This window comes from Drosophila biarmipes, chromosome 2R, assembly GCF_025231255.1.
Source record: "Drosophila biarmipes strain raj3 chromosome 2R, RU_DBia_V1.1, whole genome shotgun sequence".
Lineage (NCBI taxonomy): Eukaryota > Metazoa > Arthropoda > Insecta > Diptera > Drosophilidae > Drosophila > Drosophila biarmipes.
The window spans coordinates 4,455,052-4,478,808 of record NC_066615.1 but is presented as its reverse complement, the minus strand read 5'-3'; the positions used below and the strand labels follow the sequence as shown (position 1 = coordinate 4,478,808).

Below are 23,757 nucleotides of genomic sequence, written 5' to 3'. Positions count from 1 at the left end.
ATTTCCATAAAAATGTACCAAAATTGTCTTTTATAACCTTTTTAGCCAAAAAATTGACAACTTGAAAATAAATTGGGTAACTTTCGTGCTCACATTCCTGGGTCATCGAGTATATATCTATATATGTAAAGTCAAGAAATACCTCCGTTTTTTCTTAACTCCTATAATATGAGAAAAAGGCTTTTGTTGGCTATCAATAGCCAGCTAATGTAATCCAGCTCATTTAAATGAATTGGATCCAAGTAAACAACTTTCTATGAAAGAACAGCTTGTTTTATTCTCTAGGAATGGGTAATGTGTCACATTAGTTCCGCTTTGAGGCCAGGCCACAGCTCATCAGCGGCTTGACGTCCTTGGGCTCTCTACCTCGCGTCTCCGGCAGGTAGCGCCAGGTGAGCAGCAGGCAGTAGAGACACACACACATGCAAGGGACGAAGGCAAAGGAGCTCCAAACACTCTGGAGCAGGGGAAAGCACATGCCCACAAGGAAGTTGCCGATCCACGAGAAAAGGCTGCCCATTGACATGGCCACGGGGCGAGGCGAATCCTCAAGGAGCTCTGCGTTCATAACGATAAAGATAAAGACTTACACTTAGTTATGCGAGGGTACTCCAACCTGAGCCAATAAAGTACGCAATGGGACCCAGACCCAGCTGAAAGCCCAGTATGAACGTCAGGATGAAGGCGGCACAAAAGTAGGTAAGGACTGTGTTGCCGGATTTCTCCAGAAAGAAGAGCCCCAAGGACATGGCCAGCAGGGCGAGAGCACAAGTGGCGCAGGAAATCATCATCAGAGGGCGACGCGGGAACCTGTGGATGAGTAGCGGTCCCAGAAGAGACGTACACAGATTAAAGCCTCCAATTCCCAGGTTCAACCAGGTGGCTGCTCCGTCTGAGAAGCCCGCATTCGTCAGAATAGAGAGCGAGTAGAAGAATATCTGCAAGCGGAATCAGATATTGAAAATCAATTTAAATGTAATAAATTTAACCAGCTCACTGCATTGATACCACTTAGCTGTTGGGAAGCTTGGAATGAGCAAACCAGCAGTAGGGGAAGCCACAGTTCCTTATCCCCTAGCACCGAGCACAATGAACTAGTTTCGGAGCTGGTCTTGGCATCCAGGGTGGCCTTCATCTCGGCCAGTTCTTGGCGCATTTCCTCCTCAGCGTTCTTTCCTCGCAAGCGAAGCAGAGCTTGTTCACTGGCCGCCGAATCCCGTTTGTGCAGGTAGAGCCATCGAGGGCTCTCTGGAAACCACCAAAGGAGCAGCATCGATGCCATCACCAAGAGGCTGTAGGAGCTCAGGGCATATGGCCACAGCCGCTCGTTGCCCAGCAAGTGGGAGAGAGTGAACACCTGTGCGAGGAGGATCCCTCCTGTTATGCCAATGCAGGTGAACACTCCTACGCTGCCACTGAGCTCTGAGGGAGCGGCCTCCAGCAGATACATGGGTTGGGCGGTAAAGATCAGAGCGGAGGCGATGCCACCCAGGAAGCGGCCGGTCATCAGCATTTCCAGCGATTTCGCCGCACGGCACCAGGTGAATAGGATTCCGCAGATCACGAGAAGCACTGCGCTGATGAGCAGGCAGCCCTTGCTGAAAGTAACGGAAAGGTATACCTTCTAAAATAAAAACTGCATGATTACAACCCTATCACATACCCTATAGGTATTTTTTAAAAACCAGTTTGTCATTTTTCGTTTCTGGAACACAAAAGAGCAAAGAGAACTAGTGCTATTCCCAATGAAAAATAGAGATGAGCACTTGCAAATATTGAAATACATTTTTATGAGAAACTTCTCTTTATACAAATAGATTTATTTTAATTTAAGATATAATCAGAAACCCAAATCTCTATCTGCGGATTATCGAAATCAATCAGTAGAAAATGTATCTACTTATTTGCTAACCCCTTACCGCCCGTATTTGTCGCTAAGCAGAGCGCTGAAGCAGGATCCGCAGATGCCTCCAATGAGGTAGATGGACACAATGCTCGTCCAGAGGATGTCCAGCTGGCCGGCAGTGACGATGGTGTCATATTCGGTGGCCAGGATGTCCTGGCACCATTTCTTGATGATCTCCGCCGGGGAATTGAGGACCCCGAAGAAGTAGCCCACCGGAACCGTCGTGCCTAGCGTTACTGTAAGGCAGATAAGCAGCAGAAGGGGGGTCCATCCTTTGACCCTGGACGGGGTCACATGCTGCAAGGAGAGCAACGAGATTCGCGTGATTAGCAATTGCAGCTGCCACAAACGAAAGACTTAAGAAACAAACTCGTCCCGGATAAGGGAGAAAGCGTTAGGAAGAGTTCGGGAATCACCATTATAACAACCATGGCGATGGAGCGATGCTGACACGCCGAAAGCTAAACCGAAAATGAATCGCATCCGGAAGCGCACTCAGTGCCATTCGACAGCTCGTTGAGTCACCCAACCCGCTTGTAAATCAATCACATAAACACATCTTCACTATGCCTACTCCGGGCTGGGAATACGTTTACAGCACATAACCAGCCACAGATAAATTCAGCCTTTTTGTCTCACGAGCACTTGTTTTCTTATCATTGACACGGGAACGTTTGTTTGCTCTAGCTACTAGCCGGGGAAATAGGCCTATGGTTTTATACTCTTACAAATTCGATCCGGGAGCTGTGGTCTTGAAATAACAGGTTTTATTAACCGACACTTGGGCTAACCAAAAGGCTGAACAGGCAATATTTAAATCTATTTTTAAAGCAGTTTAGATTGGTTTGTCAAGACCCTGGCTGTTACTCTTCTATCCCGACGGCGCGGAAGGGCATCCAGAGACGGTTCCGCGCGCTTTCTGCTCAACAATAAATCTAATTAACAGAGTATTACTTTGCGCTCCGTCCCAAGGCATTTTAATTGAACTTGTGCAGTGATAAGGGGACGGAGCGCTCGAAGCTTTCTTACAGGGTGTTTCTTAAAGCTAGATCCATTTTCGCGTTTATTGGTTTGTACAAAAGAACTTACACACTATTAGTTGGAGCAATTTAACCCTGAACAATGTGGATTCCGACCTAATGTCGGCACTTCCACGAGGCACACGACTTGGCCGAATAATTAAGTAGCCCACTGTGCCAATGGGGTTAAAACATATTACCACTTATAACCGGCTACTTAAGACTAATGGCAAGATGAGCCCACTGGGCTAGGTCTCATTTGACCTTGGAGCGGAAGCCCTTCGATACGAGCGGCGCCACTTCCGAAGGATCGCGTCCCCGCGTTTCCGGCAGATAGAATTTCGTCAGCAGGAAGAGTAGCACACAGGTAATGGAGAAGGGCAGGAAGACAAAGGCGCCCCACGCGTTTTGCAGCAGCGGGAACGAGATGCCAATTATGAAATTGCACGTCCACGAGGCCAGACTGCCCATTGACATGGCCACGGAGCGGGGAGCCACCTCGAACAGTTCTGCAAATTGGAGAGCACAAATCGAATCAGTTAGCGGTATAAAAATAACTCATCCATCCAATTATAGCCAGTGCGTCTGGGAACGTCCCTGATGGCCGTAAGCAAATGTGTTGAGAGGCGTTGAACCCCATTCGATTCCGATTCCGCCTCAATGACAAAGCCACTTCTTCGAAACATGAGGCAGCTGTCCCCGTCACGATTAACGGAGCTACTGGAATGCGCAAAACCATGGAGTCACGCGACAAGTTACCTGAGCCAATGAAGTAGGGAATGGGACCCAGTCCGAATTGGTAGAAGAATATGTAGCCCATGATGCAGACGATGCAAGCGATCGCAAACCAGCTGACTTGGTCCTGTAAAAATGTGTTAATTTAAATTTAATTAGAGACAGGTAAGCTAAAAAATGGTAAAACGGTGTCAGAAATTAAAATAGCCAGATTAGGCAATAAAGTTTATCAAAGATGGTTTTCTTCAAACTACTACGTCAAGAACAATTAAAATTTTTAGACAAACCGTTAAGCTATTAAGCTAGTTGTCCGATTTGTAAAATAAAAAATTACAAATTAATTAAAATAAATTGCTGTACCCTAAAGTGGAACAGAGTATATGAAACAAAGGAGCTAGATTATGATTATACTTTTTTCAATCGTTCATACGCTTTAGGAGCTAAGGGATAAATTATCTTATTACGACAGTTGTAACCTGTGTACTTCTAACCTATACTACACTAAAGTTTCAGCTTTAGTTTCTAGCTTTACAAACGGAGACTAGTTTAAGATTAAACGGACATGGCTGGATTGACTCTTATAACGATGCTGGTCGGGAATACATATACTTTATAGCGTCGGAATCGTCACTGAGTTGCATACCCTCATTAATATCATAACAAAAATGCGATATGATATGGCAACCAAGCAAAGCTTGTTCCGAGACTAACTTTTAGATTCGCTGCGAAGAGATCGCTCTGGGTATACAAACTCACAATATAGAACAAAACGAAGGCGATGGTGAACAGGAAGAGGGAGCACAGTGCGCAGGAGAACATCATCAGTGTTCGCCTGTTGCAGGTGGCCATCAGCCAGGGTCCCAAAAGTGAGACGCACAGATTCAGGCAGCCAGCACCCAAATTTGCCCACTGAGCATTCACCTCGGACAGTCCTGCCTTCTCGAATATGCTGACCGAGTAGTAAAATATCTGGAAAACCAATTACCGATTACACGGGCTCGTAAGGTAGGCATTAATCCACAACTCACCGCATTAATACCCGATAGTTGCTGGCCGCCGTGGAAGCAGCACACAATGATTAGGGGCAATGTCAGGCGAGGATCGCGCAGCACGTCGCAGAAACTGCTGGTCTGCACCTTGGCATTGGCTTCGGCCTCCATCTCGGCCATTTCCTGGGCGATAAGCTCATCGGCATCATTGCCACGCAGACGCTGGAGCTCTCGCTTGGCAGCCGCATGATTACCCTTGACGATATAGAGAAACTTGGGGCTCTCGGGGAAGATGTACGATGGCAGGTAGCAGACCAGGATCAGAACCATGTAGGCGGACAAAGCGTAATGCCAGAGATCCTCGGTTCCGAAAACGTCGGCCAAGCTGAACACCTGACCCACTACCACGCCCCCCGTCACGCCCACGGCGATGAAGACGCCCAGAGTTCCGCGTAGAGCCAAAGGAGCCACCTCAGATAGGTACATGGGCAGTGTGGCGGTCACGAGGCCGGATGCCAGGCCCACAATAAACCTGCCGATCACCAGCATCTCCACAGAGCTGGCTGCTCGGCAGAAGAAGAACAGCACCGCTCCCACGGTGAAAAGGGCGCCGCAGATGAGAAAGCATGCTTTTCTGGAAGAGATTGGGCAATAGTTATTTATTACGCAGAGTATGGTATGGGTTATTCATACTATAAAGATTTATCCCAGGAAAGTTTTCAATTCAATAGAAATTAAAAAAGTTAAGATAGTAACTTTTAGTTAGAAATCAAAATTATTATAACTAAGTTACAGCAAAGCAGGATTTTTTAACTTAATTTAAAAATTTAGATAACAATGAATTCAGAATATGTTTGATGCTCCCGTAAGAAAAATTGTTTCCTGGACAATTTGAATAATATCTTTAATTGTTGATTGAGTCCGCCAACCAAAATATAATTTATTTTTGCAGTGTCCACCTTCTTAACAGCCGTACAATAATTGTTATGGCATAATACCGGCCATTGCTGAGTGCTTTGTACTGATACGAGAATTAGTTGGCGGATTATGGGGAAAATCCAAGGGGCTTATCTGGTTGATTAATAGCTACCTGCCGAATTTATTGGCTGCTCCAGCCCCGCCCAGCGATCCGATGGCGCCTCCGACCAGGAACACAGAAACAACGCACGACCACAGGAGATCCAGACCGTCCGAGCTGAGGCTACTGCCGTAGGTCTCGTGCACGGTCTGGTTACACCAAACCTTCATGAGCTGTAAAGATAGTGGACTGGTGAGTTGGTTTGGCTGGCCGACCAACCTGCTGGGGAAAGCTCACCTTTGAGGGGGCGTTGATAACGCCAATGCAGTAGCCGGTGGACACAGCGCCGCCAAATGTGGTTGCCAGGGCCACCAGCAGCAGGAGATTGCCCCATCGTGGTTTCTGAAAGTGTTCAAGAAACTATATATATTCTGCAAAAACATTTCTCCCAAGCGAGCTCAAAATTTGGCTCTGATAGCGATTTAGTGCGTCATTGTGCGGGGTCCCTTCTATATTCGGCTGGCTTATCACCACTTTTTTCATTAATTCGCGCTTACAGATTAGGACCTGTATATTTGGCACTAATTATGGCTAAGCCTGACCCAGGGGCAAAACTTTCCATTTCTCAGCAGGAGCATTTGGGATCAGCTGCGATTAAACGGAACACTATTCACAAGTAGAGAGTTCTAATTCAATAAGCGTCCGCAGGCGGCGGCTCTTTATAGCTGATAAGAACTAAGAATTGCCTGGGAATTCAGCTGATTATACGCACTGGGAGTTCGGTTTGTTTGCCAAAACAAAAGCGCCGGTCATGAATTACTCGTAAACTGTGCAGGTCAAAGTTGCAGTATATAGGTATGCACATTCGTCACGATTGCGTTTTGTGTTAGATGCTAGGAGCATTTACTTTGCTAAGTATTTTTCTTGCCCTCTGATACTATAAAAACTGCTAATTAATCATGCGTTTCTAAAATTCGAAATAGGAACGTTGCTATGATTAAAGCACTTTAAATATAGTTTGTACTCCTTATAGTTTAAAATCATTGTCAAATACTCGTATGTATTTCTTGGGTATTTAAACCCTAGTTTGCACTTGAATGCACATTTTTCGAACTTCTATACTTTTGCCCCACATTGTACGTACTGGCTCGTTGTCAACATAGGTTCCGCTGCATATAAATCAACCATATGCTAATACGTTGTGTATATACGCAGGGTATATAAAAATACAGTCGACATTGAAAGCCGCACTAAAGTAAATTAACACGCAAAAGAACACAGCTACGAGATATTAAAAATAAAATGCCTAAGATAAAAGAAAGGAAAGCAGCATCCGACGAGAGAGATACAACGTCATCAAGAGAAAACAAAGAAAAGGTGCATGTGCAGATAGAACAGAGTCGAAAGAAAGACAGCATCGGTGGTAGATAGGGCGGCGATCTTCCCGCTCTCTCACCTGCAGTACTGCATCTCGAATCTCACCTGGTTGGTGTCCGTCTGCGGCGCGAAGAGTTCGACTCTCGTGGGCTGCGGGTACAACTGCTGGGCCTCCGCCTGGTAGGGTTTGCTGGCCATAACTGTGGACTTTGCCTCGTAATCACCACTTTTTGAGGGAACTCTTTCTTAAGGCACTGAGCACACGCGTGCGGAGTTGCGTGTCAGCACAGTTGAAACAAATGTTAACAGTTGGCGGCAAGGCAATCGGTTTTCGAATCAGTGTTGTGCAACGGGCAACGTATTCCGATTCCTACTCCCAATCCCAACAGTTCGGAATACCAACCACAATTGTTTGTAAACGGCGCTCCGCCAGCAGTGCACGCGGGATCGAGGCGAAGCTCCTTGCTGTTGAAGCGTTGGAGTCGGCAGCGCTACTAAACGCCAGCTGAGCGGCGTGGTTGGTGGAGAAAAAGCTTTCGCCAAGAACGAACAACAGCCGCAACAAAGTTCTGGTTGCCGGCCACAGATAAGACCGAACAACAAGGGCACGCCGAAGACATCATACCCTTGGAAACAGTTCTTGGTGACCCCGATCAATAGGTATTTGCGTTTGCATAGTACGCTTGGACCTTGACAACACATGCCCTTAAAGATGCAACTGTGCTTTTTAAATGGCTAATCATGACAGACTTGTGACTTACCTGTTTGCTTTTATTCATAAATAAATAATAATAAATTAATATCTATTTAATAACTTGAGAATGTTATATGGTCTAGCTTATTTGTAATACTCTTTGCGAGGGCAGAAGAGCTTTTTCACACAGTTGCCAGAGTTTAATGGAAAATTAGGAATTAGTGGAAAAAAGAGGTGAAAAAAGCTGCAAAAAATGCCATCTCTGGTCCTCCAAAGGAGCATTGGAAAGGAAACAGAATACACTAACATTCTTCCCTAGACATCATTCTTTCTCCTCAAAATCTGGCATCCCTTGTTCATGAAGGTTTTAAAAAGGCGCGCGTGTGAACCGTGTTATCGATACATCAATGCAAGTGACTTAAAAAATAACGTGACACGAAGCTTAACTTATGGTTATTGAATTGTGAATTTGTGAATCATTTTAGTAATTAATACGCATTGAAATATTCACATTAATTGTAGGTATTAAGTCTATCCATCCAAATATTTTTTCGTGTTCGTGCTTTGACGGGAAGCTTGGACACGAGGCCATCACTAGGCGAAAGTGCCATCCCTACGTCCTCTTGACCAGCTGTTCAATTTTTTGTTGACGTTGTGTTTGGAAGCGAAGCGTCTCTTACCACCGTTTAAATTTGGCATAAGTTGTTGGGAGATCGATCGCTATGTCGGCGGTGGCCTACGACTCCCTGCTGTCCACGACGGCGGTGATCAGCACCGTCTTCCAGTTCCTCTCCGGCGCGTAAGTGTCGAACTGCCAAACGCGTTGGAACCCACTCTACCCAAAGTAATAACTTATGTTTGCTTTCCTTGCAGCATGATATGCCGAAAGTACATACAGAAGAAAAGCACGGGTGACTCTTCCGGAGTTCCCTTCATTTGCGGTTTCTTATCGTGAGTAGAAAGAAACTGCCAAGTCGGCACTATTGAGATAAATTCGAATCGGTCGCGGTTGTCGAGACGATTTGGTTGAGGCTTCATGGGGCAACCATACAAAAAGGCTAGGTTTTCGCAGTAGCAAAATAGGGAATGGTGATTTACTAATTTGTAACACATTTTTTTTTCCTACCTATGTTTTTGGAATATCCATTATTATCCAATAATTAATACTAACTCGGGAACCACACCACATAAGGCTAAGATTGTTATTGCTAGATATAGGTTTTAAAGTTTAAACCCAATTTTAAAATAGTAGAAGTTTTAGAAATAGACGGCAAGCATGTTAATCCCTGCGCCCTAAAACTCCCACTTATTGTGGGAACTTTGACTGCCTGGTTGGCAATTTAGCCTTGCACTTTGCGATTACCATATTAAATGAATTTTACTTTATTTGAACAGGTGCAGCTTTTGGTTGCGCTATGGAGTCTTAACAAATGAGCAGAGCGTTGTGCTAGTCAACATCATTGGGTCGACTCTTTTTCTGGTCTACACGCTGATATACTATGTGTTCACCGTAAGCAAACGTGCCTGTGTTAAGCAGTTCGGCTTCGCTTTGACCGTACTGGTGGTGGTCATTATTTTAACCAATCGACTGGAAGATCAGCGCGATCGAATGATACACGTCACAGGTATGGGCACGTTCTCAGTTTACATATTTAACAAAAGTCAGGTTTGCTAACTTCCGAAATATATTTTTAGGAATCGTCTGCTGCATCGTGACCGTGTGTTTCTTCGCCGCCCCGCTGGCTAGTTTGCTGCAAGTGATACGGGCGAAGAACTCGGAGAGCCTGCCCCTGCCCCTGATAGCCACGTCCTTTCTGGTCAGTCTGCAGTGGCTAATCTACGGCATTCTGATATCGGACTCATTCATTCAGGTGAGCACTTTCCCACGGCTGGCGCAGCAGCGAATTACTTACTGACGGTGGCAATTGTTTGCTTTGCTTTTCAGATACCCAACTTTCTGGGCTGCATTCTGTCGCTGCTGCAGTTGGGCCTGTTTGTCCTGTACCCGCCGCGTAGTTACTCCGGCCATGGCTACAAGCTGGTTGAGCAGGCGGTGCCGTTTTAGGCAACAGTTTGGTTGCAGCCACGCATTTCGCTTTGGCATCCGAGCGTTTCGCATACAGGATTTATATTTTTGATTAACTTTATGGTCGAACATGCTGCTTGCTTAGGCGCCAAGCTTATTTACCATAGACATACGTAATAGTAAGCCTATATTTATTGTAAAATATTTATAAAACCCCCAAGATTTGCCTCGAAAATGCTGCTACTTACGTTTCCTTGCTGTTCGGCGGCGCCCATTGGTTGTAAGCTCTGGAATCTGTGTTCCTGATGAAGCGTAGCACAGAAAACGATTGGGTAACCGAAACACTTGTTAACTCGATCTGATCGCAGATAAACACAAAGCTCCGAATTCCTTTCGGCGAGGTCTGAACAGATTGCGAGCGGATTGCTGACTGTGGGAATAATAATATGTGAACCCAGTGCACTTGGCTGGGCTGCGGTCAATGGTATCGATAAGGTGATATGCTGATATTCCGGGCCATAAACTGGTAAATTAAGCGCCCGTTGATTTAATGAAAATGTTTGATGGCGGGGGGTCGGGGTGTGATTAACGAAAGCACCCTGTCCTAATTCAATAATAGTCCTTATCGGTTGGATGGAATTAACCAGTAAGCATGCAATCAGATAAAGCGGTAATCTTTATTTGTCCACCAGAAAACTTCCAGCATCGATAAGGTATTTTTTGGGAGCGGAAATGATTGAGCGGGATCAGAAAAACATATTGTTTAACGAAATTCAAATTTGAACTGTTGGCCATTCGTACTTGACCAACACTGGCATGCGGGTTAAACTCCTGGTATTTTCGCCGCACTGCCACACTGCCAAGTCTTGGGTTTTGTTTTGTGAATCATTGTTTTTCTTTTCGACCATAAAGTATTTGACCCAAAATCAGGATGCAGGATCAGAGTCCCGAGCTGTACGAGGAGGTGAAGCTGTTCCGAAACGCGCGCGAGCGCGAGAGGTACGACAACATGGCCGATCTGTACGCAATCATCAACACCATCCAGCAGCTGGAGAAGGCCTACATACGCGACTGCATTACGCCCCAGGAATACACGGCCGCCTGCTCCAAGTACCTGGTGCAGTACAAGGTGGCCTTCAAGCAGGTGCAGTGCGATGAGTTTCCCTCGGTGGAGACGTTTGTCAAGAAGTTCCGTCTGGACTGCCCGGCGGCGCTGGAGCGGATTCGCGAGGACCGACCCATCACCATTCGCGACGACAAGGGCAACACCTCCAAATGCATCGCCGAGATCGTATCGCTGTTCATCACCATCATGGACAAGTTGCGCCTGCAGATCAACACCATGGACGCCCTGCAGCCGGACGTTAAGGACCTTGCGGACAACATGAATCGCCTGTCCCTCATCCCTGAGGACTTCGATGCCAAGCTGAAGGTGGAGAAGTGGCTGGGCAGTCTGAACGAGATGCAAGCCTCCGACGAACTGAGCGAGGGTCAAGTTCGCCAGTTCCTCTTCGACCTGGAGTCGGCGTACGCGGACTTTAACAAGCTTCTGCACAGCCAGTAGCGGCCCTTTCTCATTGCTTACATGTATCCTTAAATTTAAATAGCATATTCACAATTAAACACGTTTTATATATACCCAACCAATGGCCAGCACTACGTTTAAACAAATTTTTAATATAATATCTGGAGGTGATTGCAATTAGGATTCTATTAACGCGTTTTACCGTTGAAGTCAGTTTCAAAGTGGTCTTTAAAGTCGTTTACATTTGTATTTTGCGTCCAATCAAATTTTTTTTCGCGATCAAAAAAAATCCAGTGAATATGATAATAATTTTTATACCCTTGCAGAAGGTATATTGATTTCAGTCAGAAGTTTTCACTGCAGCGAAGGAGACGTTTCCGACCCCATAAAGTATATATATTCCTGGTCAGCATCACTGGACGAGACGATCTAGCAATGCCCGTCTATCCGTCCGTTTCTATGCAAACTAGTCTCTCAGTTTTAATGCTATCGGGCTGAAACCTTCTCAAAAGTCTTCTTTCTATTGAAGGTTTTATAGTCGGAAACGTCCGGATTGGACAACTATATCTTATAGGTCCAATATAGGAATTGTCGGGAAATTTTTTTTTATTATATCTTTGGTTATTTTTGACGTATTACCTCCTACGCTTGGAAATAAAATTTTTTAATTAGTTCTGAATAAAAAACCGTCAGACCTGGCATGTAGGTGCCACGCCCACAATCCGCGAAAATCTGTAGGGCCTACAGTTTTTATGATAGAACAAAAATTTTAACTGAAATGTATTTGTCTCATCAATACCTATCGATTGACCCAAAAAAAATGTGCCACGCCCACTAACCCCCCAAAACTGTGGTGACCACAATTATCATGCTAGAAAATTTCTTGTTTGCGTTTCGATTAAAAAAATTATTTGCCACGTTCACTCTAACGCCCCCAAACGGCTAACGCTTAAAATTGTCTGAAGCCGACATAACATATACCAAAATAGCCGGAAGCAGGCGCTTTAGAATATTTCTTTGATGCTTATATATCTCCATTTGAATTTTTCTCCCTCAAGCTGAGTAACGTGAATCTGAAAGTCAAGGCACTCGACTATACCGTTTTTCCTTGTTTTTTTTTTAATATCACTAAAGCTAGCAACAATCCTTAAACATTTTAGATGGTGTTACTAACGTTGATTATTTCTTAACCCTGCAAGGGTAAACAAACTTCGGCTTGCCGAATTTTACTTCCTTTCTTGTTTTAATTCATTTCCTTCATTTTGGCCAGGGTTCGTTTTGCAACATATGGACTGGAGTGGTGATGATAGAAAGTATGTAAATTTTATCTTCTTCGTCCTTCAAACATTTTGTCCGAAAAAAAACACTTTATTAAGTAAGCAAATGATTTAAAATATTTATCTTACCTTTTATTAAAACATTCAAACGATTTAAGTAAAAACGGCTCTGTTTCTCCCTTTTTTTGCATTTTGTTTGGATTTAATCGTATCTTCTTTTTTGTATTTAGTTTAAATATTAAGGTTATAATTATACATATAAGTTTAAACCGATTACAATAATTAATTTTTGTTTGTTTTGTTTTTTCCTCATTCACGTTATGTTTGTGGTTTTGTTTTCTTTAATATATATAATCGTATTTTTAATTTACTGTTCTGCTTCTTCCGGTTTCTCTCTTACGCTCTTAAATCTGTTAAATCGTTTTACGCCTTTAATAATTAATAATTGTTACTCTTTATCTTTGTAAATTTATTTGTATGCAATGTGAAAATGGTACTTGGTATATTTATGCGGATGTTGCTGTATGTTTTACTTTATTTGTTTCATTGTGGTGATGTGCGGTTGGTCCTAGGAGTCGCCTCCTGCAACCTGAAACACCTTCTTGCTGTGTGTTGCATGCGAGTGTGGTGTGTGTTTGTTAAGTGGCTGAGGGGAGGGAGGGGTGGTCAGGGCGCTGCTGGGCGGCGCCTTTACAGTGCGTTCGTAGTAAAAACGTTTCTTATTAATTAAAGTATGATCGCTTATCTTCGTATATTAGATAATCCTCCTCCGACGCTGGCGAGGACTTCTCGCTCCCCACCTCGTCGGCGAGTGCTTGTTGTTGTGGTGGCGGCTGTGGTTGCTGCTGTTGCGGTTGCTCCTTGACGAGCATCAGTAACTGGGCGGGAATACCCGGAATCGCCGATGTCGTTGTCACTATTGCTGCTGATGGCGTGGTTGTGGCATCTATGGTCGTTGTTGTGGGGCTGGCTGCTATTGTGGTCACTAACGTGTTTGTGGCGTGTGTGATGGGCAGCGCTCGGAGATTGCTGGCACTGCTCTTGCTGTAAATGTGGTGAATGGGAGTGGTGGTTGTGGTGCTGCTGCTGCTACTGCTGCAAAGGCTATAGAAGTCGCTCGCTCGGCAGATCTGCAGGGGCCGCCAGATCGTGTTCTCCGGAAGCTAGTTCTGTCCGGTCCAGTACGAGGGAGAGTAGCCTTGCTTGCCAGCGGACTTTGACTGGCTGGTCGACTGCTGACGCTGTCCGGCACTGTTCGAGTCCTGCAACAGATACGGGTGAGGATCAGTAAGCATGTCAAACGAAACGCGGATTGATTGATGCTGCCGCCTTCCCAAGCAGAATATTCCGCTTCTTTCGGACTCCACTCGGCCATCCATACACAAATGTGGGTTAACATATAGAGCACACGCAGTTATAAATACACATATTCGCTGATTATATACACGGCAGATTTATAGTATAGTATAGGCACATGAATGAATATGCTTCAAAAACAGAACGACCCTTTTGGCAAACGATTCCTTCTTTACGGCGCCGCTTCTGTGGGATTCATGCAACTAGAGACTAGATGATTCAAAACATGATGTGATGAGAAAGATTACGAGGGTGTGAGGCATGCTTGGGTGGGTTAACATGTGCAATTCACCAAGAAGTAAGCAACTTTTACACGTGATTACAACAAAGGAACTTACCCGGCGGGATGAGCTATGAATCCTGCCGTCCATCTAATTGTTGTCCCATAAAAAAATCAAAAGAAATTATAAAGAAAAGTCAAACAATAGAACAGTTTCATGCATTTCACAATTCTCTCTCTCTCTCTCTACCGACAAATTAACTATAAAATTCCGAATTTAATCAAATAACTTCCAGAGGGGAAACTATATTCTCCCTCTGAGGCTGAAGTTCCGACACAATATAAAAATCAGAAAATGCATGAAATGTAATTTGTTAGTAGCGATCACAGGTGAACAATAAAAGGTTTTAATCGAGGACCAAAACAAAAATACTTTAGCTGTTTTGCATCTCGTGCAGTGTGACAAAGTATTAAATGTGGTGTGCAAAAAGGGTTTAGTTGGGGTTAGTGTGCTTTTAGATACTTTAACGATGGGTTATGTAAAAATGTACGAAAATACATGCTGGTCAAAGTTCAACAAAAACAGCTTCAAAGCTGCAAAGAAAAAACAAAAACCCACAGGATAAGCATGTTTAGTATTCCGTTATTTGTGAGAGTGGGTGTAAGCGTATTTATAAGACATAAACCAAAACATAAACTAAATCAACGAAAGTGAAACGGGTCAAACTAAAATTTGTGTGCGAGGTAGGACGAGATGAGGTTCCCTAAGCACTTCATCAGTCGGCAAAGAAGGTTATACCGCTGACGTCGTCTTGATAGCTGTCGATATTCTGCTCAAAGTTATTGCACTGCGGCCCGACACGTTGATCCTGACAATGGTCAGGATGATCGGTTCGCCAGATCTGATGATACGTTACTTGCGGACCATTCTCATTAATGAGGACATGGCTTTCCGCCCCTTCGCCTACAACAACCTGGAGTGGTAATTCTGAATGTACCTGATGGATGGGTTGGTGGATCATATTGTGGTGTCCGGCCGCTGGCATCGGCAAGTACATGCCGTACGGCTGGGCCGAGGTGCCACCAGCCGTCTGCGTGTTGGGCATGTTGAACGGCGGAGGAGTACCCGAGTGGAAACTCTGCTTTTCGTACGACTGTAAAGAAAGCGTTCAATGATCAATTGTACGGAAGTTTAGAAATGTTTTAACCAGGGCTGTGAATTCTTGTCGTTCTGTTGCTTTAATGATGGCCAATAATGATGCCACGCTCTCAGTTAATGCGCTAGGCTTAAGAAGGCTCTTTGTTTAAATGATTTGATTCCGAATAATGGGTTAGGAGATACCCTCTCGGTCCACAGCCCTGCTTATAACCATACGTACATTAACCTTGTTTAGCGCCACATGTCCCTTCCCGTACATAGATGAGGTCAGATCGGATCCAGTGCCTGCCTGCGACTGGTTGGAAACCGCCTGCGTTTTGCTCTGCTGGTTCACGCTCGACGAGTAGCCGCCCTTGCTGTAATCCTGCGTGGTCTGCGAAAGGGTGTCATAGCTGGTCGAGCCGTAGCCCGCGCTGTACGAAGGCTTCGGGAACTGTTGACCGGAGGCAGTGTTGGCTGCCGGTATTTGCTGCTGTTTATTTAAATTGGACATTATTAGGAACCGCAGATACTTTCATCGACATTTTTAAACTTACTGGATAAATGGCGGGCGTGCCATATTGGAAACTACCGGGCATCACATTGCCGCCATAGAAGTAGGCATAAGGAACATTCAGCATGGGCGCACTTGAGCCCGCCTGTTGCGACATTGTGCTGGATACCTAAAAAAAAATTAACCTGTTTATCCAGCATCCCAGGACCGTCAAGCTTAAGACTCACATTGCCAACGGGACTGGAGTTATTGTCAGTGCGAGCAAAGCGTCCGTCATTCATTGCGGAATACGTCACAGAGCCAAGGTTGTCACGTCCAGCTCCTAAACTGGCCGGCGGATAGTTCAGATCGTAGTATCCCTGCTGCAAACGAGAATATTCACATTAAGTTGCCATTAAGGGAGCAGATTGTGTGTGTTAAAATGGCTGTGAAGATGACGGATGCCCCTTTGTCAGACTATAGACTTAAAAAAAACTGGGAGCGTGCATGGTCTGACAAAGCTACGGCCGATTACAAACGAAATGAAATATTTTTAATTAAATGCAATAAATTTCTAAATATGAAGTTTAAAGTAAAAAAAATAAAAAGAAAGTGGGTGGTTCAAAAGCACAGAATACGAAAAAGATTTGATAATTATTAAAAAATTATAAATTTAAAATATATTATTTTATTTTTCAAACCAGTTAAATAACTCTTAATAAAAAATATACATTTTTTATTTTATTTTTTGATTTTATTATTGATTATTATTTAAAGTTAAGTAGAGTACAGGAAAGAAGGATTAGTTTTTGAATAAATTGTAGTGTAAAGCAGAGCCTGGAGGATAAGCAATACATGTGGATGGTTTTGTGATGATGGTGATAATGCCAGGAATGTGGGATCTGGATGGAAACGGAAGCGGATGGATTAACGAAATTAAAGTGCAAGGTGGCGAAAGGAAGTGTCAGCTTATTTACACAATCACACACACACAAACAGACATGAAGGAGGTGGTATTAAGGACTTGATCACAGACATCGCGGTAATATGTTATTATGTACAATGAACGCTGAGAAACGGTTAGAAGTGGAAGGCCGCAACGTCAATGAACCCGGATCCGGAATAACGATCGCAATCAGCAGCGGGAGGCAAGCTGGGATGCGCTGAGCAGTTGTCGTATGCGTTTTAATGGAATTAGGGATTGACTTATGCGAAATCGTAGCGAACGTTATGGGAGGATATTGATACGTTTACTGATTGATTGATTAGACACGGTTCGATTGATTGGTCGGTTGCATTTTGTAGTAGTTGGTTTGGTATTTGCTTTTGCTTTTCTCCATGAACTCACCACATGTGGCACTCTCTGTTGCATCATTTGCAATTCCTCGTAGGAATACACTGGTTGCTGATAGTATGGCAATCCAGTCTGAATATATTGACTAACCATTTGGATGTTGGTGGGCACCAAGCCGCTGCCGCTGCCACCACCACTACCAGCACCACCAGCACCCGAAGCGCCGCCCACGCCTCCGGTGCTCGCTCCCGCACCTGGTCCGCCGGCGTTGCCCGCCGTCGTGGCAGCACTGCCACCGCTGCCGCTGCTATTGCTGCTGCTGCTGTTCTTGTTGGTCAGCGAGGCCAGCACCGCAGCGGTGGTTCCTGTTGCCGTCTGGGCAACGGCAGCTGCTCCCACCGAGCTGGCGCTGCTGCTGTTGTTGTTCACATTCACACCGACGCTGGCCGCGCTGCCACCGGCCACGCCGACTCCACTACTTACGCCGCTCTGGCTGACGCCGCCGCCTACGCCGGCCACGTTGCCGCTCGCAACGCCCGCCGTCACATTGCTGCCCGAGCTGCTGCCGCTCACATTATCTGGAGAGATCACAGAAATATGGGATCAGTGAGCGAGTACTTAATATCTTTGAGAAATCAAAATACTACAGATTATACAGATTTGTAGTGAGCACTAAGCCACTGGGCCCGGTGGATAAAGTAACTGAATCATAGCTGATAAAAATATTTAATTAGTTGACAAAATAGAAAAACTTAAGAGAAACACAAATTTAGACCTGATAAGAATTTGATTCTCTAATTTGATTTTTTTCTAGGAAAACTTTTAGACCGGCAAGCATAATAGGATACTGAACCTTGTGCTTAGCAACATTGTGAACTGTGTTACACACTCAAGGCTTTTTGCGGTCACCAACATAATATTTAAATCCTAAAGCTTCCTATTTAATTCAACAGAATTACAAATGCTGATCGAAAGCTTTACAACTTGTACTAGTATTGTGATACTATATATTTCTGTCATCAAATCATTGGGATCTGACTCAGGTGTTTACTCTTTTGGGTCTCAATTAAGTTAAATCCACCATTACTTACTGTTGGAAACGACCGCCTGATTAGCACCTGCCTGTCCGCTAACCGCACCACCGTTGCCTGTGCTTCCGCTGCTGCTGCTCACGCCGCTGCTGGTGGAGACACTGAAAGGTCAATAAGATACACGTTCAGTACTGCTGGGACCCGCTTTCGCAGTGACATGCACCAAGAGGTTGGGTTAGTCGGAGTCTGAGGCGAAGCGGAGCATGCTGAGTGGGAGGCTTCGCACTTACCTGTCGTAGTGTGCGGCGCTGCTGGCCGAGGTCGCATCCTTGAGCTTGGCGCTGGCACTGAAATTTGCGTACTGCGAGGACGCGTTGCTCGCACTGCCAGCGAACCTGAACGTGCAAGAAGCAGCAATTAAGCACAAATCAAGAAATTGGGGAAGGGCAACGGGCAAACCCCAGGGAAATTGGTTAATTGGTTTAGGATCGTCGCTTTGGGTACTTACCCGCTGCTGTTGGACAGTCCAGTGTTTCCATAAACACTCTGGCTGGACTGGTAAGCACTTTGTGGGGTCGAGTATCCGGATGTGAGGTAGGCAGAGCTCGCATTGCCGCTGTTAAGTGCGGAGTACGATTGCGGGTTGGGTGGTTTTTGGTTTTGTTTGGGGATATGAGCGAACATTAAACGTGTTAGGAGAAAAGAGAAACAGTAAAAAAAAATTAGGTTTAGCTTCCTTTCGGATGGTGCAGACTGTTAGACGGTACTTGCAAACAATAAACATAAATAAATGTAATGAAATGTTAACTTAGACGAAGACTGACCCTCAGCCCCTTGCAGTTCAATAAGTGATGTGATATTCGCTGATTTTTGATTAATTGATTGAGACGACTTCAAAACATATATCTTTGAATGAACAAGCTTGCGCAAGGCTTAAAGTTCGTCTGATTTAAAAAAATACGTTTAGGATATTGCGCATAATAAATATCTACTCTTTGACCATAATTGGGATATCTTAAATCTAAAACGAAGGCTACAAACGGAAAAATAAGCCAATAGGACCTTGCATACCTAGTGCTGTTTTGGCTGCTGCTGCCTCCAACCGGAATGTTTTGCGTCGCCGAGCCGCCACCGCCCGCTACAGCACCTGTACTCTGTGCTCCGCTGCCAGCCTGCTGCTGGTAGGAACTGGGCTGGTACGAGCCGTATCCCTGCTGCTGGTAACTGCTGGCCACCGAGCTCTGCACATTCGCATAGGTGGAACTGCTATAGCCGCCGGGCGCCGTCGTCGGGTAGCCACTGGCCGACTTGCCTGCTCCACTGCTTTGGTATGCGTTCTGGTAGGCGTTACCACTGCCGGTCGTCTGTCCGTAAGGATCGCTCTTGGCCAGCTGATCGAGCGCCGTGGTGGCACTGACCGCCGAACTAACGCCCTGCTGCTGCGCAGTCGAGCGGCTCGTGTAGCCCGCCGCACTCAAAGCATCGCTCTGTAAATGCGAAAATGGGATAATAATATAAATGTCTTAGCGAAAGCCATAAGATTTGATGATGTTTAGTGGGTACTTACGATCTGAGAACTCTGCAGGCCCGCAGCAAGCGTCGCCTGCTGTTGTTGCTGCTGCTGGGATTTGCTTTGGTAGTCATCTGGCTGCTGTTGCTGCTGCTGACCATCAATGCTAAAGCCCGATCCAACCTTTTCCGGCAGAGGCTCGAAACCATCGTCCGTGCCAAAGTCTAGAGCTCCAAACTGCACGTCTAGGTAGCCAATGTTGTTCAGTGCATTGTCTCCAGGCATTTCGACGGCACTCGCCGGGATCTTCGAGGGCGGTGGCAGCTTGACCCGCGCCCTCCGCACTTGCGGTTGCTGCTGCGACTGCTCGCCAGGGCCAGCTCCTGCTCCCGTTCCCGTGGCAAACACGTTGGCATACGTGTTGGGGTACTGACTCACACCCACACTCGTGCTTGTTTGCGAAAAGGCGGCTACAGGGTTCTGCGCGTAACCCGCTGGCGCCGTCTGTACCGCTGCGGAACCTGGGCTAACGCCCTGGCTAGCCAAGGAGTTGAAATACTGAGATTGCTCAACAGACAACGTAGCAGACGGCTTGATGGGCGTCGTCTGCTGCTGCTGCTGGAGTTGTTGTTGCTGTTGGGCTTGGTGCACCAGCGAGGCGGCCGCCGAGGCCGCACTTGAGAATGTGTCGGGAGAGGCAGAAACAAAGGAGGACGGTGTGGTGCCTGCTCCTCCGCCGGTCGTAGCGCTGGCCCCCGTTCCCGCTGCGGACTGCGTGCTTTGGGACTGCAGCTGGGGTGGTGGATTGCTGACTGCTGCGCTGTACTGCAACAGCGGTGTGGTCGCGGAGCCGGTCAGCGTTGCCGGCGGCGTGACTGGCACTGGGCCGCTGCTTGAGCTCTCCTCCAGAAGAGACCCTTGATGCAACTGGTGTTCCAGACCGGGTGGCGCTGACAACTCGCCACCAGCCGTCGTAGAGGTACCTGTACCACTCGGTCCAGTACCGCTCACCACGCTGGCAGCGGTTTGCGTTGCCAGGTTGCTGGTGGTGAAGACCTTGCTGTCCTTGAGCGAGCCCTCGTACTCCTCGTTATTCCAATCCCCCCAGGCATCATCGTGAGCCTGCTGCTGCTTCTCGGCATTCTGGGCAATGGTGTTGTCCCACAGCTCTACTTCGTGGTGATCCTCGTTGGCGTTGCCGCTGCGAGGTCCATAGCTACCGCCGGTGCCTCCGCTGCCGCGATCGCCTCGTGGACCACCGGTGCGTCCGCCCATGCGGCCGCCACCACGGCCGGAGCGAGAGACAAAGCCACCGCCGCGTCCGCCGCCACCGGGTCCACTGCGTACTCCGCCGTTGCGCTGCCCGCGGTAGTTATCGTTAGCACGATCCTCCCCGCGGTCGCCGCCAGAGCGAGGTTCGCGAGATTCGCGCTGGTTGCGCTCGTTCTCGCGGATCTCTCTTCCGCGCCCTTAAGGTTGGAAGAGAATAAGTTTTAATATAGTTAGGAAGGGGAACAAAAATGTATCTGATTTACTAAAATGAACTAATTAAAAAAAACTGCAGTACAAAAAAAAATGCAGGTGAATCGAATTCTAGACATTATCAATAAAAGCTGTAGCTTGAAGTTGAACTAAGTGTAAATAACTTTGGGCCTTTCATGGTCTTTAAATATACTATTACATCAATTATCCACGAAAAAGTTGGAAATAAGCGTTTCTTAGGATTAGGTCTTACATCCACGACTGTCGGTGGAGCCGCGGGTGCCACCTCGATTTGAGCTGCGGTTCCGTGACTTTTCCCGCCTGTCTGCGTTCGCATTGCCATCGGCCCAATCGCCATCACCAGCGGCGCCATCGGCCGTGGTATTTGCAGCCTTGTTCTTGCGCTTCTTCTCGTACTTGGCAAATGCGCCCTGCAATGGGTTCAATTAAGTGAATGGAGAGCAGGGGATTAGTTCTGAAGCTTACCTGCGGTAGCTCCTCGATCAAAAAGTTGGCCGCTGCCTCCAGGTCGTAATCGCACTCGTTAAGGGCACAGCAGACCTCCTCCTCGGAACGTTGGGTCATGGTCAACAGGAGGGTGACCTTCTCGTTGATCTGCGGATCCTCTGTGGTGCTGTTGGTGATCTGGGCAATGCGCAACTGTTCGGTGGTGGCCTTGGGCTGGGCCTTCTCTGGTTTGTCTGTCTTACTGGCATCCTGGCCGCCCTTCTTGCCTGCGGCCGCAGCGTGTGAGACTCCATCGTGGCCGGATCCTCCTCCGCCGGAGTTGCTGGCATTTGACTTTTTCTGGTTGCGAGTGTGGCCGCCGCCTCCTCCGCCGCCTGAACGAGTTTGTGTGCTCATCTCTATGTACACTGTATATACAAATTAGCTGCAAAAAGCACAAAAGCGATATGAAACCAGGCGATCTACAATCTGACTGATATAATTTTAAGTCTGTGCTGACTGATTTGGATAAAAATCTGATAATGTGGAAAGTCGTACAATATTGTATTTAAAACATAAAGACCTGCACAGGTTATCAACTAAGCCAAAAAGATCAAGATTATTTTTGCAATTGTCACAGGCAAGTACCGGAATTCTGGTTATATCCACATTAGGTGAATCAGTTGACAACGAATCGGAAAACGAAGACTGAAAAATATATGTTGAACGTTACCAACTAAAAGCACTCAAAAGGCCACGGTATATTTTAATATTTTTAGCTTTTGTCGCATATAGATTAAACCCGGCTTTTCGTTTGGAAATGGGAGTTTTGGCGATAAAGTCCCAACGTCCAGGCAGATTTTATCTACGGATGTGTGGAATTGCAAAACAAGTGGCCGAAAGAGAGCCGCGAAAGAAAAGCTGGCAAGATGAGAGTTCAATGTACACTTAATAAAAGAGAATGAAAGAACGCGAGCAAACACACAATCGCACACCACCGGAACAAAGGAGGAAGAGGGAGGGTAGAGCGTACGCACAAACAAAGCGAGCATTCAGAAATAACAAAAATTAATGAAAACGCGATGTCGAGGGGCGGAAAATGTATTGGCAAAACAGGTAAGAGGGAAGGGTGCGAGCGGGGGTGGCGGGGTACGTGACCGAGACGCATCGAAGCCGAAACGTCAGCCGCTTTTCCACAGGGGGTGGTTCGTGGAAAGGGAGGCGGCGACCCCGATACCAAGTGCATATCTGAATCACACAATTTTTGTTGTCAAAACAGTTTTATCAACTTATGCCGTGAATAACGCCTTTCCATGCATTATTCATACACAAACACACACACGCGAGTACCGTCGCACACATTCAAAGGCCGCTGCCGCCTTCACTTTGCCATCAAGTTTCGCATTTCGCACGTCCGCCAGGGTACGGAGATTTCCCTTACGGGAACCGGGAACTGCGGTCCGGGCCCCGGAAACTACTTAATATCAATTGCAACGGGCGACCGAGATCGCGGAGACCGACATACACAAAAATTGATTTGTAAACTCCTTGGCCTCGCTTCGGTTTTTCGCTTTCGCTTTTGTGCTCGCTCTTCTGCATCTGCCCTATCGGCGTCTCCCTCGCACCCGCACTGGCGCGGGCGACCAGTGTTGCCAGGTGCGAATGCAGTTGGCAAGGCTGGTAAATTAACCATCAGTTGGAGCACACAAGCACGGCTTAATACTGCCAGACGTGGGTGCTGGAAAGGGCAATCAATAGCAATTACAATATTTGCACAAAAACACCTATTCCCGGCCAGAGAAGGCTGGCACACATCACTAGGCCCGCTCCGGCACTTGGCAACACTGAACGCGAGGGCATTGAAACCGAATGAAGCGCACAAAGCGGAATGCAAAACCGGACAAAGTGGCGTACACTGCGCCGAAAAACGAAACGTACGCCTCGCCGTTGGGTAAACACATTCATTTTTGGGCAGTCCCCGAAGGATAATGCATTTCCAGCGGCTCTTATCGAGGCGAACGAGAAATTTCGCTTAAATATTATCAAGTCGGCCCCAGCCATGTGCACATACTTCGACGCCATTTCTGCAACGCCACACTAGCTGACTCTTTCGCTCTTATGTAAACCAAGGGACCCAGTAATTGACGGCGAGACCGCCGCTCCAGACAGCGGCTGCTATTGAATTTTCAAACAAATTTTGCGCTGTCAGGGCGCCGAGAT

General features: G+C 46.4%; 5 protein-coding genes and 1 long non-coding RNA gene across 12 annotated transcripts; 3 read left to right on the top strand and 3 right to left on the bottom strand.

The window, feature by feature from the left end:
- Nucleotides 1–251: 251 nt before the first annotated feature.
- On the bottom strand, nucleotides 252–2,535 carry LOC108029657 (solute carrier family 2, facilitated glucose transporter member 3). 2 transcript variants are annotated; one of them, XM_044091858.2, is made up of 5 exons: nucleotides 2,323–2,535; nucleotides 1,920–2,203; nucleotides 998–1,598; nucleotides 617–938; nucleotides 252–558 (listed from the first exon to the last, which is right to left on the bottom strand). In XM_044091858.2, exons 1-5 carry the CDS (start codon nucleotides 2,335–2,337, stop codon nucleotides 305–307), a joined length of 1,476 nt encoding a protein of 491 aa, XP_043947793.1. In that variant the 5' UTR covers nucleotides 2,338–2,535; the 3' UTR covers nucleotides 252–304. The 2 variants fall into 2 exon arrangements, with proteins under 2 accessions (XP_043947793.1, XP_050743574.1); XM_050887617.1 differs by having other exon boundaries at nucleotides 2,335–2,535.
- On the top strand, nucleotides 691–996 carry LOC127011002 (uncharacterized). The gene is made up of 2 exons (XR_007763997.1): nucleotides 691–820; nucleotides 870–996. It is a non-coding gene; the product is annotated as an uncharacterized LOC127011002 (long non-coding RNA).
- A 116-nt stretch (nucleotides 2,536–2,651) lies between the features above and the next one.
- Nucleotides 2,652–10,149, bottom strand: LOC108029653 (solute carrier family 2, facilitated glucose transporter member 1). Of its 2 annotated transcripts, none has more exons than XM_017102079.3 (7): nucleotides 10,013–10,149; nucleotides 5,965–6,069; nucleotides 5,740–5,900; nucleotides 4,689–5,283; nucleotides 4,417–4,629; nucleotides 3,685–3,787; nucleotides 2,652–3,434 (listed from the first exon to the last, which is right to left on the bottom strand). In XM_017102079.3, exons 1-7 carry the CDS (start codon nucleotides 10,037–10,039, stop codon nucleotides 3,181–3,183), a joined length of 1,458 nt encoding a protein of 485 aa, XP_016957568.1. In that variant the 5' UTR covers nucleotides 10,040–10,149; the 3' UTR covers nucleotides 2,652–3,180. The 2 variants fall into 2 exon arrangements, with proteins under 2 accessions (XP_016957568.1, XP_016957567.1); XM_017102078.3 differs by lacking the exon at nucleotides 10,013–10,149 and adding an exon at nucleotides 7,150–7,549.
- Nucleotides 8,366–9,999, top strand: LOC108029656 (sugar transporter SWEET1). The gene is made up of 5 exons (XM_017102083.3): nucleotides 8,366–8,537; nucleotides 8,612–8,689; nucleotides 9,134–9,363; nucleotides 9,434–9,609; nucleotides 9,684–9,999. Exons 1-5 carry the CDS (start codon nucleotides 8,461–8,463, stop codon nucleotides 9,801–9,803), a joined length of 681 nt encoding a protein of 226 aa, XP_016957572.1. The 5' UTR covers nucleotides 8,366–8,460; the 3' UTR covers nucleotides 9,804–9,999.
- A 446-nt stretch (nucleotides 10,150–10,595) lies between the features above and the next one.
- LOC108029395 (vacuolar protein sorting-associated protein 28 homolog) lies at nucleotides 10,596–11,407 on the top strand. The gene has a single exon (XM_017101623.3). The coding sequence runs from the start codon at nucleotides 10,696–10,698 to the stop codon at nucleotides 11,326–11,328; it is 633 nt and encodes a 210-aa protein (XP_016957112.1). The 5' UTR covers nucleotides 10,596–10,695; the 3' UTR covers nucleotides 11,329–11,407.
- A 1,331-nt stretch (nucleotides 11,408–12,738) lies between these two features.
- Nucleotides 12,739–23,148, bottom strand: LOC108029552 (protein lingerer). Of its 5 annotated transcripts, none has more exons than XM_017101872.3 (15): nucleotides 23,063–23,144; nucleotides 21,577–21,982; nucleotides 21,344–21,521; nucleotides 19,666–21,077; nucleotides 19,170–19,585; nucleotides 18,607–18,714; nucleotides 18,389–18,493; nucleotides 18,159–18,259; nucleotides 17,122–17,645; nucleotides 16,022–16,156; nucleotides 15,838–15,963; nucleotides 15,528–15,773; nucleotides 15,141–15,296; nucleotides 14,261–14,293; nucleotides 12,739–13,828 (listed from the first exon to the last, which is right to left on the bottom strand). In XM_017101872.3, exons 2-15 carry the CDS (start codon nucleotides 21,952–21,954, stop codon nucleotides 13,730–13,732), a joined length of 4,017 nt encoding a protein of 1,338 aa, XP_016957361.1. In that variant the 5' UTR covers nucleotides 21,955–21,982; nucleotides 23,063–23,144; the 3' UTR covers nucleotides 12,739–13,729. The 5 variants fall into 5 exon arrangements, with proteins under 5 accessions (XP_016957361.1, XP_016957360.1, XP_016957363.1 ...); XM_017101871.3 differs by having other exon boundaries at nucleotides 15,522–15,773; nucleotides 23,063–23,086; XM_017101874.3 differs by lacking the exon at nucleotides 14,261–14,293 and having other exon boundaries at nucleotides 23,063–23,085.
- Between the last annotated feature and the right edge of the window lie 609 nt (nucleotides 23,149–23,757).

Coding starts and splice junctions, on each gene's coding strand:
- LOC108029657 (XM_044091858.2), bottom strand. Junction 1,599..1,919: donor CTTAGCGACAAATACGGGCG/GTAAGGGGTTAG, acceptor CGTTACTTTCAG/CAAGGGCTGCCTGCTCATCA. Junction 559..616: donor TGCGTACTTTATTGGCTCAG/GTTGGAGTACCC, acceptor TTATGAACGCAG/AGCTCCTTGAGGATTCGCCT.
- LOC108029653 (XM_017102078.3), bottom strand. CDS start 7,242: ATGGCCAGCAAACCCTACCAGGCGGAGGCCCAGCAGTTGTACCCGCAG. Junction 3,788..4,416: donor CCTTCGTTTTGTTCTATATT/GTGAGTTTGTAT, acceptor ACATTTTTACAG/GACCAAGTCAGCTGGTTTGC. Junction 3,435..3,684: donor TCCCTACTTCATTGGCTCAG/GTAACTTGTCGC, acceptor TCCAATTTGCAG/AACTGTTCGAGGTGGCTCCC.
- LOC108029656 (XM_017102083.3), top strand. CDS start 8,461: ATGTCGGCGGTGGCCTACGACTCCCTGCTGTCCACGACGGCGGTGATC. Junction 8,538..8,611: donor TTCCAGTTCCTCTCCGGCGC/GTAAGTGTCGAA, acceptor CTTTCCTTGCAG/CATGATATGCCGAAAGTACA. Junction 9,364..9,433: donor TCGAATGATACACGTCACAG/GTATGGGCACGT, acceptor ATATATTTTTAG/GAATCGTCTGCTGCATCGTG.
- LOC108029395 (XM_017101623.3), top strand. CDS start 10,696: ATGCAGGATCAGAGTCCCGAGCTGTACGAGGAGGTGAAGCTGTTCCGA.
- LOC108029552 (XM_017101870.3), bottom strand. CDS start 21,954: ATGAGCACACAAACTCGTTCAGGCGGCGGAGGAGGCGGCGGCCACACT. Junction 21,078..21,343: donor CTCCACCGACAGTCGTGGAT/GTAAGACCTAAT, acceptor TCCAACCTTAAG/GGCGCGGAAGAGAGATCCGC. Junction 15,774..15,837: donor GCACGCCCGCCATTTATCCA/GTAAGTTTAAAA, acceptor TTAAATAAACAG/CAGCAAATACCGGCAGCCAA.